Genomic DNA, 12,393 nt, shown 5'->3' with positions numbered 1-12,393 from the left:
TAATTGATGCAATGATTACTTATAAATAACATGGAGATGGCTTCAGGTGTGAGAGGACACATGTAGGCTATATGCAAACACTGTGCCATTTCTTAAGGGACTTGAGTATCCTCAGATTTTGGTATCTGTAAGGGGTCCTGGAATCAATCTCCCTCAGATATCAAGTGATAACTCTATAATGATATAAAACCCAGAAGATACCCAATTCTTATTTTATGAAAAGGTTAAAATAATTTTATAAGTTTGCTTATTATTACTAGAGCTATTTTTTTTCTTGGTATATATAAAATAACGTGGAGGCCAGCAGATGCCATGGTAGTTAAGGCTCTGGATTCCCAAATAGGCAACTATAGTTTGAGTCCTGGATCTGGAGTCTTGAAAATCATGCTGGTGTGTGTGCATGCATGCCCAAAATCCTGAGAGGAAAATGGAGAAGTGATCATGGCATTGCCATCCCCCTATGGGGTGATTTCTCTTTTCCCTGTCTCTCCCTGGAAGTATATGTGCTCTATGGCAAAGACCTTAAAAAAACAAACAAACAAACAAACAAAAACAAGACTACAAAATGTAAAAAAACCCCAAAAACCTAAAAAGCAAAATGTTTAAAAATTAATGTCCCCTAGAACAAAAATGAATATTCTTTAACATATAGTGATATTCAATATACAACTATTTAAGACAAAGTTAATAAAATAATCCCAATATGTTGAGAAAAATGTAAAGCCATTTCCAAATAGATAAACCTTACCAATCTCCCATATATTCCTGGGATCCTGCCAGACTTTTTTTCTTGAATTATTGCATCAAGGACTTTCCCCCTACTTCGATTCATTGCTAAGGAACTCTTTGCATCTTCAACTTTTTGGAAAAGATCATGAACCAAACTTTTGATGTTTATTTCTTCTTGTGTAAGTTTCTGAAGTTCCTTTTCTTTCTAAAAGTGAAAAGTAAAAAAATGAAGTCCAAAAGCATTAGGTCCTATATATGCCCAATCACAGCACAGAATTAGGCGCAGTAATAAAGAACTTTGTAAAATCTTAAAATAAGCTCTTGAACCAGAACCAAGCTCCCACACTGCAACTGCGCATTTAGTTTAGTCAGTCTCTATGTATCTTAAAACTCTGGCCCAGTTAAAAGTAGACCTAGGGCTCTGGCCGTGTAGCACAGTTGTTAAGAGCTGCACAGAGGAAGCTGGACCCCATATGGCTGAGGAGCAGGGTTCAGGTCAGCAGCTTGAAAAATACCTGGATGCATGTACATGCCTAGGACACAGAAGAATAGAGAAATAGAGAACAAAAAGCATTGGGGCATGACTAGGCCCCACTGGGATTTTTTTTTCCCTTGTCTGTTTTTCTTGTGTGAATGTACTCTCTAGCATTAAAAAGTAATTTAAAAAGGTGGGGGCAGCAGGTGGCGTGGTGGTTAAGGTGCTGGATTACCACGGTTACCCACAGTCATAAAATTCCCTGATAATCAATGTGTATTTGCTACAATGAAACAGACTTAAGTATGATTAGTTCAGTTCTTGTCAAACAGTGTCTTCTATTGCCATCCTGCCAAATGTGGCTTTGGAGATTAACGTTTATAAAAATTTTCAGACATGTAATTCACTCTAGGATGGGAATGGGCAGCAATGATGAGCTAGGCCAGACTATCTTGATTAGTTTATGACATTTTGGAGTCCTAACATGAAGAGATTATACCTATAAATTCAAATGCAGAAAAAATATGCTGAAATGCTGACTTTATTCTTTTGGGAACTATATAAATGAAAAAAATATACACTTTACACAACAGTAGCTAGATAATGTGATTAAAAACAATAGGAATCAGAAGATGGCATAATAGTGTGAGAGTCATTGGACTCTCACGCAGTCAACCGCAGGTCAAGTCCTGACCTGGTAGATTGTGCATGTTCGTTCATAAAATCCTGAAAGGAGTGGAGAGTTGAAGGGATTGCAGTGTGGCCATTGCCCCTGGGGAGGTTGAGTCTTGCTTTCTGTCTCTGTTTCTCTGGTGAGTGCACAAGCCCTATAGTAAAAATCTCTCTAAAGACAACAATATATATATATATATATGTAAGTAAGTAAATAAAAATAAACAAACAAACCAAACCAAACTAAACTAGGGTTGACAATGTTCAGAGGAAAAGCAAAAGTCAAGATTTACCTCTTTTAATTCCTTTTCCGCTTGAGGAAGTTTTGCCTCTATATCTTCAATTGCAGCTTTCCTTTCTTTGAGAGTCTCAGAAGCTGCAATTAGAGCTTCCTTGGCCTTACTTAACTGAGACACTGCAGTATTATGACAACTGAGATAAATATCCAGTTCTGATTGGGCTACATCCATCTTTGAACGTGCTTCGTTTACTGATTTGCTGAACACCATAAGTTCTTTCTCTCGACTCTGTTAAAATATAAGATTCCATTCATTCTAAAATGTTAAGTATTTTCACAACTAAACTGAAGTAGAAGCCATACATTTTGAATTCAATTTAAGATTCTACAATCATAGTATATAGACATACAAAATTCTTTTTTTAAAATGAATTACTTTATTTAACTTTATTATTATTTTAATATTTCCAGAGAGAGGGGAAGTGAGAAAGCAAGCCTCCAGGTCCAGGACTTGAACCATAGTTAACCATGTGGGAGTACAACGCCTTTAACCACCACGCCAAATACATAATTCTTATGTTAGACTAATAGTTTTGTCTAGTTGTCAGTGTTCATTATATAAAGTTCTTTCCCAACAATTTCACAAGAGCTTCATCAGGTAGATCTTAGCATGTTCATTTTAGAGATGAAAACTAGAAAGGAATGCAAACAAACTTGGGTCTAAAGTCTATCACCACATTACTAGGTCTAAGAACTATTCAGGAGGAAGTTTCCTCAAATATATTTATGCTGACCATCTTCATATTATGCTGAGGAATGAAGACAATTAAATTTGAGTCCTGGTTTTGTCTTTAACACAAAGGGTAGAAGGTATCTAGCAGTTTTATTAACATCAAATGAGCAAACATCAAGTCCACTATAAATTAAGTAGTCCATCATGAAAGTTTCTGCATTATTCATTGCCCCTTTATTGCCACAAAGGTATCCTGCTGATAAAGTTGTGACATTAGGACATGTCCATATTCCAAAACTGCAGATACACAGGAAGCATGTTTAGTTTTACAAGATATGGTAGGGAGAATATATTAACAGAGGGCAAGGACTCGTTATGTATCTCAAAGACATGAAGAGGGAAGTGGTTTTTTTTGAGATATTTTTGGCTATAGGGCACATGTGCTCGCCAGAAAGACAGAGACAGAGAGACAGAAAGCGAGAAATCACCCTTCAGGGGAGATGGCCACGCCGCAATCCTTTCTCCTCCATTCTCCTCTTGGGATCTTGGGCACGCATGCACACACACCCGGCGTGAGTTTAAGCCACCGGGTCCAGGACTTGAACCACAGTTGACTACATGGGAGTTCATTGACATAGCCATTATGCTAACTGCTGGTCCCAGATTTTTAATGCTCTCAATACTATGAATGACAAATGGTTGAAATGACAGGTATGCTAATTATTATGACTGAATCATTACAAATTTTATTCTAGCACTGTAAAAAACACCTGACCCCTACAACTATATATGTTAAAAAAAAGTTCATGTCTTTAAACAGAATCTATTAAGGGTGGGACCTTGTATGCAGTCAATTTAATTACTATTCTCTATTAACACATGTATTTAACATGCTCAGCATTGTTTTAAAGGCTGTGGTGAATATAAAGACAGCTAACTCCATGCTTACTCTTGTTGCACAGGTAACAAACACCAATGTGACAAAGTCATGCTCTCGTTTTATTAACTAAGTGATAAAATAGTGTAAAAGCAAACACTTATTAATGTCTTACTTTCTAGCCATTTTATACACTTGCTTTTTATTTTCACAAAAGCAGGTAGAGATTTCCTCCCTCACTTTGAGGAAGAAGGCTTGGAGAGATGTACGATCTGCACAAGAACAAAGATAGTGACTGACTCAGGATTTGAAATAAGCACTCACACCAGAGCCACAGCCTCTAACTACTACAAAAAGGGAGACATTAACGGTGTGTACTATGGCCCCAGGCTTGACAGGTGGCAATACATGAAATACTAAGAAAATAACTTAGCATAAAATGAAAAACGAAATGTAATAATGACTCAATAGGATTAAGAGTGGGATAAAAGACTAAGTATTTTGAGTTTCTATTTTCTGCTACCACTCTAAATCTCATTCAGTTAACTTTCTTTTTTTTTTTAAATGGCAAGCAGAAAATAAAGACTTGTTAGTTTTAGGAATGTTTTATTATTAAAAGTCTTAACATTGATGAAAGGAAACTTACTTCTTTTTCTTTCTGCAGTCCCTGGGTTTCCTGTTTAAGGCTATCCATTACTTCCTTTAATTTTTCTTCTTCTTTCTCTTTTTCCTTTTCAAGAGCATTGCTTCTAGTTGTTGTCTCAGCTATAATATTCTTACTCTTGGCAGGCATACTTTTAAATTCTTCAACCTGAAATGATTAAACAAATTAGTTACAGAAGTATATAACTTTTGGCTACTCAAAGTCATCAATATTTGACTTATTTAAAAGAACCTCAGGGTCTTCGCTGTTTTACATTTATATTTGGACTGGCTGGCTTTAATAAATATTTTCCTAAATATTCACTGAAATTTCTATGTTCTCTCAGTTTAGGGATAAAACCAATTCTATAAACCTCCTGATTCCTTATGAAAGAAAATTCTCCCTGGCATGGCTTTAGATCCGTCTGCCTTCTATCCCAATTTCAGGACATGATTATCCATCTTTGTGCATGTTTATCCATGCACAACCACATTGAATTTTCTAAGCTACCCTTCATGGTGTATTGTAACTTACCACAAATTATCTTTCCAAACCTTACCCTCTAGAATCATCATGTAAGATTAGTAATTTTATTCCATTACTACCTCTACTAATAGTCACTTATCCACATTATATGCCTAAAAGCCAATAGCTCCAACAATTACACCTGGCTTAGTCTGTCCAATTGAAGGTAACTCCTAATCCATGTTTTCTTTACTGTGATCATCTAGTAGCAGAGAAGTTCAACATTTCCCAAAATGCATTTCTTTTTTTTTTTTTGGAGAGTTTTTTTGCTATAGAGCGTGTGGTCGACTACATAGGAGTCCAGCAACATAGCCATTATGCCAACTGCTAGTCCCTCAAAATGGCATTTCTCAAACAGATTCACATAACATCTGTTGGCTGTGCTTGAAAGTATTTAGCAAAACAAATACGTTTGAAAAATGCTTGTAAGGTAAAGCAGAGCCTAAACTATAACTACCATGTATTCATATGAAACAAAGCTTCTTTAGATGATAAGGAGTAGGTGTCCTATCAATTGTCTGTTAAAGTTATGAACACAACTGGGAAAATCCCCAATAATTGATCATTAGTCTGGCTCCCAGTAAATTAGGCTTTTCCATATACTTGCCAAAATGTCACCTTTTTTTTAGAACAGCCAGCTAATCAACACGTTGTTGTAAATTATAAGCTTGCCATTCCTCCTTAAGGAGGAACCCCTGGTTGAATTCTGTTTACTCAAACATCATCATAGGCAGGCAGTACTGGGTGGTTGGAAAATTCATGACATTTTTTGCATAGAAAAAAAAACACATGACTTTTATGACAATCTAGTCTTTTATAAAGTCTGTAACACCTAACAAATAATATCCTTTTAGACTCCTATTCCAAGAGAATGAATTAAGATCATCATTTAAATGGTACCCCTATTTTGGCAAATGGCCCAACAACATTTATCATTATAAGCTCTAAAATTCAGTTAATCGATGCAAGGTTTCCTTTGGGAAGGGGGAAATCATGTTCAGAGGTAAATTCTAAAACATTTTAACATTCAGAATTTGAACTTTTTCTCCTAGGCTACAAGGAGTAAACACATCACACGTATGAAAAATGACAGCTAGGGCTGATTATTTAGACATGAAATTTTGAGGACTTCTTTTTCTTTCTAGAATTATTATTTATTTATTTATTTTGAGAGATTTTTGCTATAGGGCATGTGCGCTTGCCAGAAAGACAGAGACAGATAGACAGAAAGTGAGAAATTACTCCCCGGGGGATGGCCACACCACAATCCCTTCTCTTGGGATCTTGGGCATGCATGCACATGCGCCCTGCGTGAGTTTAAGCTACCGGGTCTGGGATTTGAATCGTGGTTGACCACATGGGAGTCCAGTGACATAGCCATTATGCCAACTGCTGGTCCTTCTAGAATTATTTTTTATTTAACTTTATTTTTGTTTATTTTAATTTGACGAGAGAAGGACAGCGTGAGAGAAGAGATGAGGAGGGGGAGGAATGAAAAAGCAAGCTACCAAGTCCAGGAATCAAACTACAGTCAGCCATGTGGGAGTCCAGCTTCCTTAACCACCATGCCACCTGCTGGCCCTGAGAACTTTTTTCTAAAACCCACCTTTTCTTTATCTTTTTGAAGTTGTTTCTCCAGTTTTTTGGCTTTACCTGTAGCGTGTTTTAATTTTTCCTGAATTTGAACATCTTCCAAATCTAGTTGTGTAAATTTTTCTTTATTCTCCCCAATAAATTTTATAGTTTTATTCAATTTTCTAACAGAGCAAAAAAAAAAAAAAAAGTCATTATTTTAATATTCAGTTATTTTAAAGCCATGCTATATATCCTTCCTAGGACATGTCCCCTCCCTTGCATCTGACTGTCTATCTATCTATCGCAATATTATATCTCTATATATCTCCAACCTATCTATCTATCCATCCATCTACCCATTTATACCCACATTATACATCCATCCATCTATATCCATATCATATCTATATAGATCCCCAATCTCTAAGGTAAGATCCTAAAGCTCCTGATTTCCAACTGCTTCATAGTTGAGGAAACTTAAAAACTGTGATTATGAGTTACATTTTCTAGTGACTATGATGAAATATGTAAAAAAATTTGTCCCAGAACTAAAATTTCAAAGTCCTGGCTGTGCTGGTACAGATGAGTGGGGCCCTGCCGCATCGTGTAGGAACCATCCGGGATGGGAAAGTACAGAGCTTGGATCCTGGGTTGATTTAAACATTCTGAGTGTACCCATGGGCATGTCCCATGATCCTGGCTGGCTTTCAAGAGCAAGGGGGAGGACTGCAGTGTGGTTAAGACCCCATATGGGGCCTCTGTGTGTTTCTCTCATCCTAGCTCATGAAATAAAAACAACATATTTTAGGGCCAGTCAGTGGTGTGAAATTAAGGTGGCTGGATCCCATCTGAATGACTGTACAGTTCAAATCTTGGCCCTGGCAGCTTGAAGAACATGCCAGGTGCATGTGTGTGTGTGTACCCAGAATTCCAGAAAGAGAGATGGAGAAGGGGTCACATCTCCAATGGGGGCTGCTTTCTCACTTTGTCTTGCACATGTGTCCTCTGGTCAAAAAAAAAAGATACTAAGAGACAATGTCTTCTCTTAATCAGAGATACTGAATATTGGGTACAAAGTAGGTTCAAGATAAATTAGAAAAGAGTCTATCTAGAATAATGCAAATTCTACCTCTGAATGAGATCTGTGGATTAACCTGTGAGGTAAAAGTTTTTACTTTCGTTGTGTTGCTATTGTGTCTTAACACTAGGGGGTAGCATCCCTCCACTATTTTAAGACTTCACAGTTTGGCATCTATCCTTTAACAAAGAATTGGATTGCAGGACAATAAAATTATTATTATTATTTTTGCAAAAGAAGAACATTACTTAGGCTGGAAAAGTATTACATGTGGTGGCAGTAAGTTTATATACTGATACACATGTAATGAAATGAACTAAATCTAAATACTCTTAGCATTTTCCAGAAGATTATTACTTCTCTATTTCTTTTACAGCTTTATTCTTAGCTTTCATTTCATTTGACAGTATGCAGCTCTTCTCATTAATTTCTTTGGTATCTTCTTGAATTTTTTCCTTTTGAGTTTCCATTTCAGCAATTCGTTTTTGCAGATCATAACTAGAGGGAGAAAAATAAAAACACACACAAAAATGCAATTTCTAAAATTGTTTAGCTATTTCAGTAAAATCAGCTATTTCTAAAGTAGTCTTGACTACAGTCAATTTACAATTTTCCAGTGCTAAGGAAGAGGGAAAAAAACCATAGAGGAAAGGCTAGAATTTAGAAATAGAAATTTGTTCATTGTAAACAAAACTAGATCTGCTATTACATGAGTTTTGTAAAAGTAATTTTTAGTAATTATTTTATCTCATTCTTTGTATTTTTATTTATTTTTTCTTTTTTAGAGAGATTTCTGCTATAGGGTGTGTGTGCTTGCTGGAGAGATAGAGACAGACAGAAAGTGAGAGGTCACCCCCCCACCCGCCTGGAAGGATGGCCACACCATATTCCCTTCTCCTCGATGCCGGTCTCAGGATTTTGGGTATGCACACACACATGCCTGGCATGAGTTTTAAGCCACCGGGTCCAGGACTTGAACCAAACAGACTATGTGGGATTCCAGAGAGGTAACCATTATGCCATCTACTGGTCCTTGTACTTTTCTTATATAGCAATAGAGAATGGCTTTGACTTAATATGGTTAGAAACTAGTTTAAAAATTGGTAAGTTAACGTACTTACATGTAATACTGACAAACATGATTCTTTTTTCTAAATATTTCATTTTCCAAGGTAAGAAATTCAATGGCTATGTTTTTCTCTCCTTCTAAGGCATCCTTTTCCTTTTCCACCATTTTAACTCTATTTAGCTATAAAAATTAAAAGTTTTAAAGTTTTAAAATCCAAATTAAAAATAGGCCAGCATTAGATAAAAATAAGTGAACTGCATTAATGAGAATGTTTAAAGGTTGACAATATAAGAATATAAACGTCAATCTAAGACAGTTAACATTTCCACTTTGGGTGACTGCATGCGTGATCGGGCCATTGGATCTCAGTGCCCTTCTGTACATTTCTTTGACCACCCCTCCATCTTTAAACCCCTCAATAAAATGATTTGATCTCGCCAAGTAAACATTTCTTTAATAATTATCAGCTGATATGTCTGACAATAAGCAAAATTTGGTGGTTCATAAACAAACCTTTTGATTTACAACAAAAGTCTATAGAAGATTCACCTTTTCTCCTCTGTGTTCATTTAATATTTCAACTCTCCAAAACAAGACTTTAATAGGTTCATTTAGCCGTCCAGAACCAATTATATCTTCTAAATATTCAAGCATACCCTCATCATGTTCAGTCTGGCCTTTTGGTTTCATCATAGCGATCTGTTCAACTTCACCCTTTAAAACAAGTCATATTTTATATGTTTAGCTAAGTCGATCTTAAGTGAGACTTGAGAACAATGAACAAATCCAACAGTAACAACCAAATGATGTACATTTAACTCCCAGACAACTAAATGATGTACATTAAATAGTTCAAAGACAATGAGTAAGATACAAATATGTCCTCTCCGCTGATATTAAGTTTTAATTTTACATAAAGGAGTAAGAAATTTTTATCTATATTCTTTATAAAAGTATAATATACATACATACATATACAAAGCCCAAAAAAGATTTCTCATCTAGAATGTTCTTCAAATAAATAAATTTTAAAAATTTCTATTAAGCAAATTCAACAAGATACTCACATAATCTGCAATTTGATTATGGTGGCAATATTACTAACTGTTAATAACATAAATGAGAACTGCTCTATAAACTACTAGGAAACATGTCCCAAAATGGTTAGTATTATTAAACTTTCTCTTTAAACTTTGGTGTTATGGTTTCCTCAAGAAGTGATGAGGTTTGGGACCAGCAGTTAGTGTAATGGCTATGTCACTGGACTCCTACTTATTCGACCGCGGTTTGAGTCCTGGACCTGGTGGCTTAAACTCACGCCGGGTGCGTATGCGTGCATGGCCAAGATCCCGAGAGGAGAATGGAGGAGAAGGGATTGTGGCGTGGCCATCTTCCCTGATGGGTGATTTCTCGCTTTCTGTCTCTCTTTGTCTGTTTGGCGAGTGCACGCGCCCTATAGCAAAAACCTCTACTACAAAAAAAAAAAAAAAAAAAAGAGATGAGGCCCAAACGGATGAAAAAAAAAAAAAAAAAAAAAGTGATGAGGCTTTTAAGGATGTCTTACAGATGATGGGATTACTTTTCTGAAAATAAGAACTTTACGTAAAAAGAAAATGACTTTTTTTTTATGGAACTAGAAAAATTTAACTGACCACCTTAAATAGAGAAAACTAACGTATATAACATCAAAACAGTTCCCTTTGCAATGAGCTGTAATTAAAATCTTAGATTACCTTTGTATATCTGTATTTATGCAGTTTAAGTATGAGAGAAAAGAAAGAAAAAATCCATAATCAGCAATCATTAAGGCTGACTGCCTGGTTGCCATATAATATGAGAGTGGAGAAAATTTTGTCTGAACACATTCAGACAAAAAGATGCTATGTTACTTCACAAAAGTAGTCTGCTTATACTCTATACTATTACAACAAAAGAAATGGGACAGGAAAGTGGGAAGTCCAGAAAAAAGTAATTACATATTAAAAAGAGCAAATTATTAGGGCTGGCCTGTGGTTTGGTGGTTAAAGGAGTTGGACTGCACACAGGCCTGACAACTTGAAAAACATGCTGGGTGTGGCACATGTATATACATGCCCAAAATCTGAAAAGGAGGGAGAAATGGAGGACAGGATTGTGGCATGATGCCTCATGGGGCTGGGGTGCTTTCTCCCTTTCTACCCCTCTGGCAACTGTAGATACCCTCCAGCAAATTATAAAACAAAACAAAAGCTACTCATTAAAAGCCATAATTAGGGACCAACAGTTGGTGTAATAGTTGACTGTGGTTCGAGTCCTGGACCTGGTGGCTTAAACTCATGCCAGGTGCATCTGCATACACGCCCAAGATCCTGAGAGCAGAATGGAGGAGAAGGGATTAAGGCGTGGCCATCACCTGTAAGGGGCGGGGGTGATTTCTTGCTTTCTATCTCTCTGTCTCTGTCTTTCTGGTGAGCGCACGCACACTATAGCAAAACACACCCCCCCAAAGAAATCATAATTAAAAAAATGTTATAGAACAACACATTTTTAGCAATTTGACAACCCAAACACAACATAATTACCAAATATAAAGTCAAATTTTCTTTTTAAGTTTTAGCTTTTATTATAAGAGCATGTGCTATTGCCAGAGATGGGGGTGGATTAAAAAAAAAATCACCCCCCAGGGTAGATGGTGTCATCCCTTCTCCTCTGATCTCCTCTCATGATTTTGGATATGCATGCAGAAGTGCTTAGTGTGATTGTCTAGCTGCCGGGTAGGCCATGTGGGATTCAGAGCCTTAACCTCCAAGCCATCTGCTGGTCCATAAAGTCAAATTTTTATTCCCAAAAATAAAATGCTATTCGCCATAGTATCCAATGTATTATTTATAAATTAGTATATGAGCTGAAATATGTAGGTATTTATGTGAAGGATTTTATTTTGCTTTAACTGTCAACTCTTTTCAAATGGTTTGCAGAAAGTTTTAGACGGGATCTAAACCTGGGAGAATGTAAAGCTTTGGATTACAATAGGATAAACTTTTGCCACTGAAGAAACTTTTTCAAAGCTTTAAGGAAGGTAGGGTTAGTCCAAAGTGGCACCTCTGACATTTTTGCCTGGATGTTTCTTGTTGTTGGCAGCTGTGCTGGGCAATGTAGGCTCTCTGACCTCCATCCACCAGATGCCAGGTTTTTTTTGTTTTTTTTTTTGAGAGATTTTCACTGTAGGGCGCGTGCGCTCGCCAGACAGACAGAGAGAGACATAGAGACAGAAAGCGAGAAATCACCCCCCAGGGGGGATGGTCACGCCACAATCCCTTCTCCTCCATTCTCCTCTCGGGATCTTGGGCACGCACGCACACGTGCCCGGCGTGAGTTTTAAGCCACTGGGTCCGGGACACGAACCGCGGTCGACTACGTGGGAGTCCAGCGACATAGCCATTACGCTAACTGCTGGTTCCCCAGATGCCAGTTTTAACAACGCAAACTGCTGTCTGCAGACAACGCTAAATGTGGAGTGCAGAACATTGCCTAGTCGAGAACCACTGATCTCCAGGTTTGTAGTTTAAATTTCTGTGTTTATAATTCCAAATAACAATATCTGATACCTTATATTCTAATATATTACCTAATTCAAATTGAATATCTATCTGAATGAAAAAATCATATCAAGAGAACTTACATTTGAATCAAATAGTCACAGGTATTATTTAAATATATATTTTTCAGGAAACTAGAAGTTGAAACTTAGCATATAACAGTTTACACAAACAAAAATATTCCTAAAAGCATCACGCTTT

General features: G+C 36.7%; 1 protein-coding gene across 1 annotated transcript in view; it reads right to left on the bottom strand.

Annotated features, from left to right (window-relative positions):
• SMC4 (structural maintenance of chromosomes 4) overlaps nucleotides 1-12,393 on the bottom strand; it is a 41,471-nt gene that overhangs the window by 17,958 nt on the left and 11,120 nt on the right. The window contains exons 6-12 of the mRNA XM_006163049.3: nucleotides 9,164-9,328; nucleotides 8,667-8,794; nucleotides 7,903-8,043; nucleotides 6,499-6,649; nucleotides 4,371-4,535; nucleotides 2,170-2,403; nucleotides 749-934 (exon numbers count right to left, since the gene is read on the bottom strand). Coding sequence (XP_006163111.1) covers nucleotides 749-934; nucleotides 2,170-2,403; nucleotides 4,371-4,535; nucleotides 6,499-6,649; nucleotides 7,903-8,043; nucleotides 8,667-8,794; nucleotides 9,164-9,328 — 1,170 coding nt within the window. The remainder of the gene's footprint in view (nucleotides 1-748; nucleotides 935-2,169; nucleotides 2,404-4,370; nucleotides 4,536-6,498; nucleotides 6,650-7,902; nucleotides 8,044-8,666; nucleotides 8,795-9,163; nucleotides 9,329-12,393) is intronic.

This window comes from Tupaia chinensis, unplaced genomic scaffold (assembly GCF_000334495.1).
Source record: "Tupaia chinensis unplaced genomic scaffold, TupChi_1.0 Scaffold141305_1, whole genome shotgun sequence".
NCBI classification, from domain to species: Eukaryota; Metazoa; Chordata; class Mammalia; order Scandentia; family Tupaiidae; genus Tupaia; species Tupaia belangeri.
Note: the sequence above shows the minus strand (reverse complement) of the source record. Positions and strands in the feature narration are given on the sequence as shown.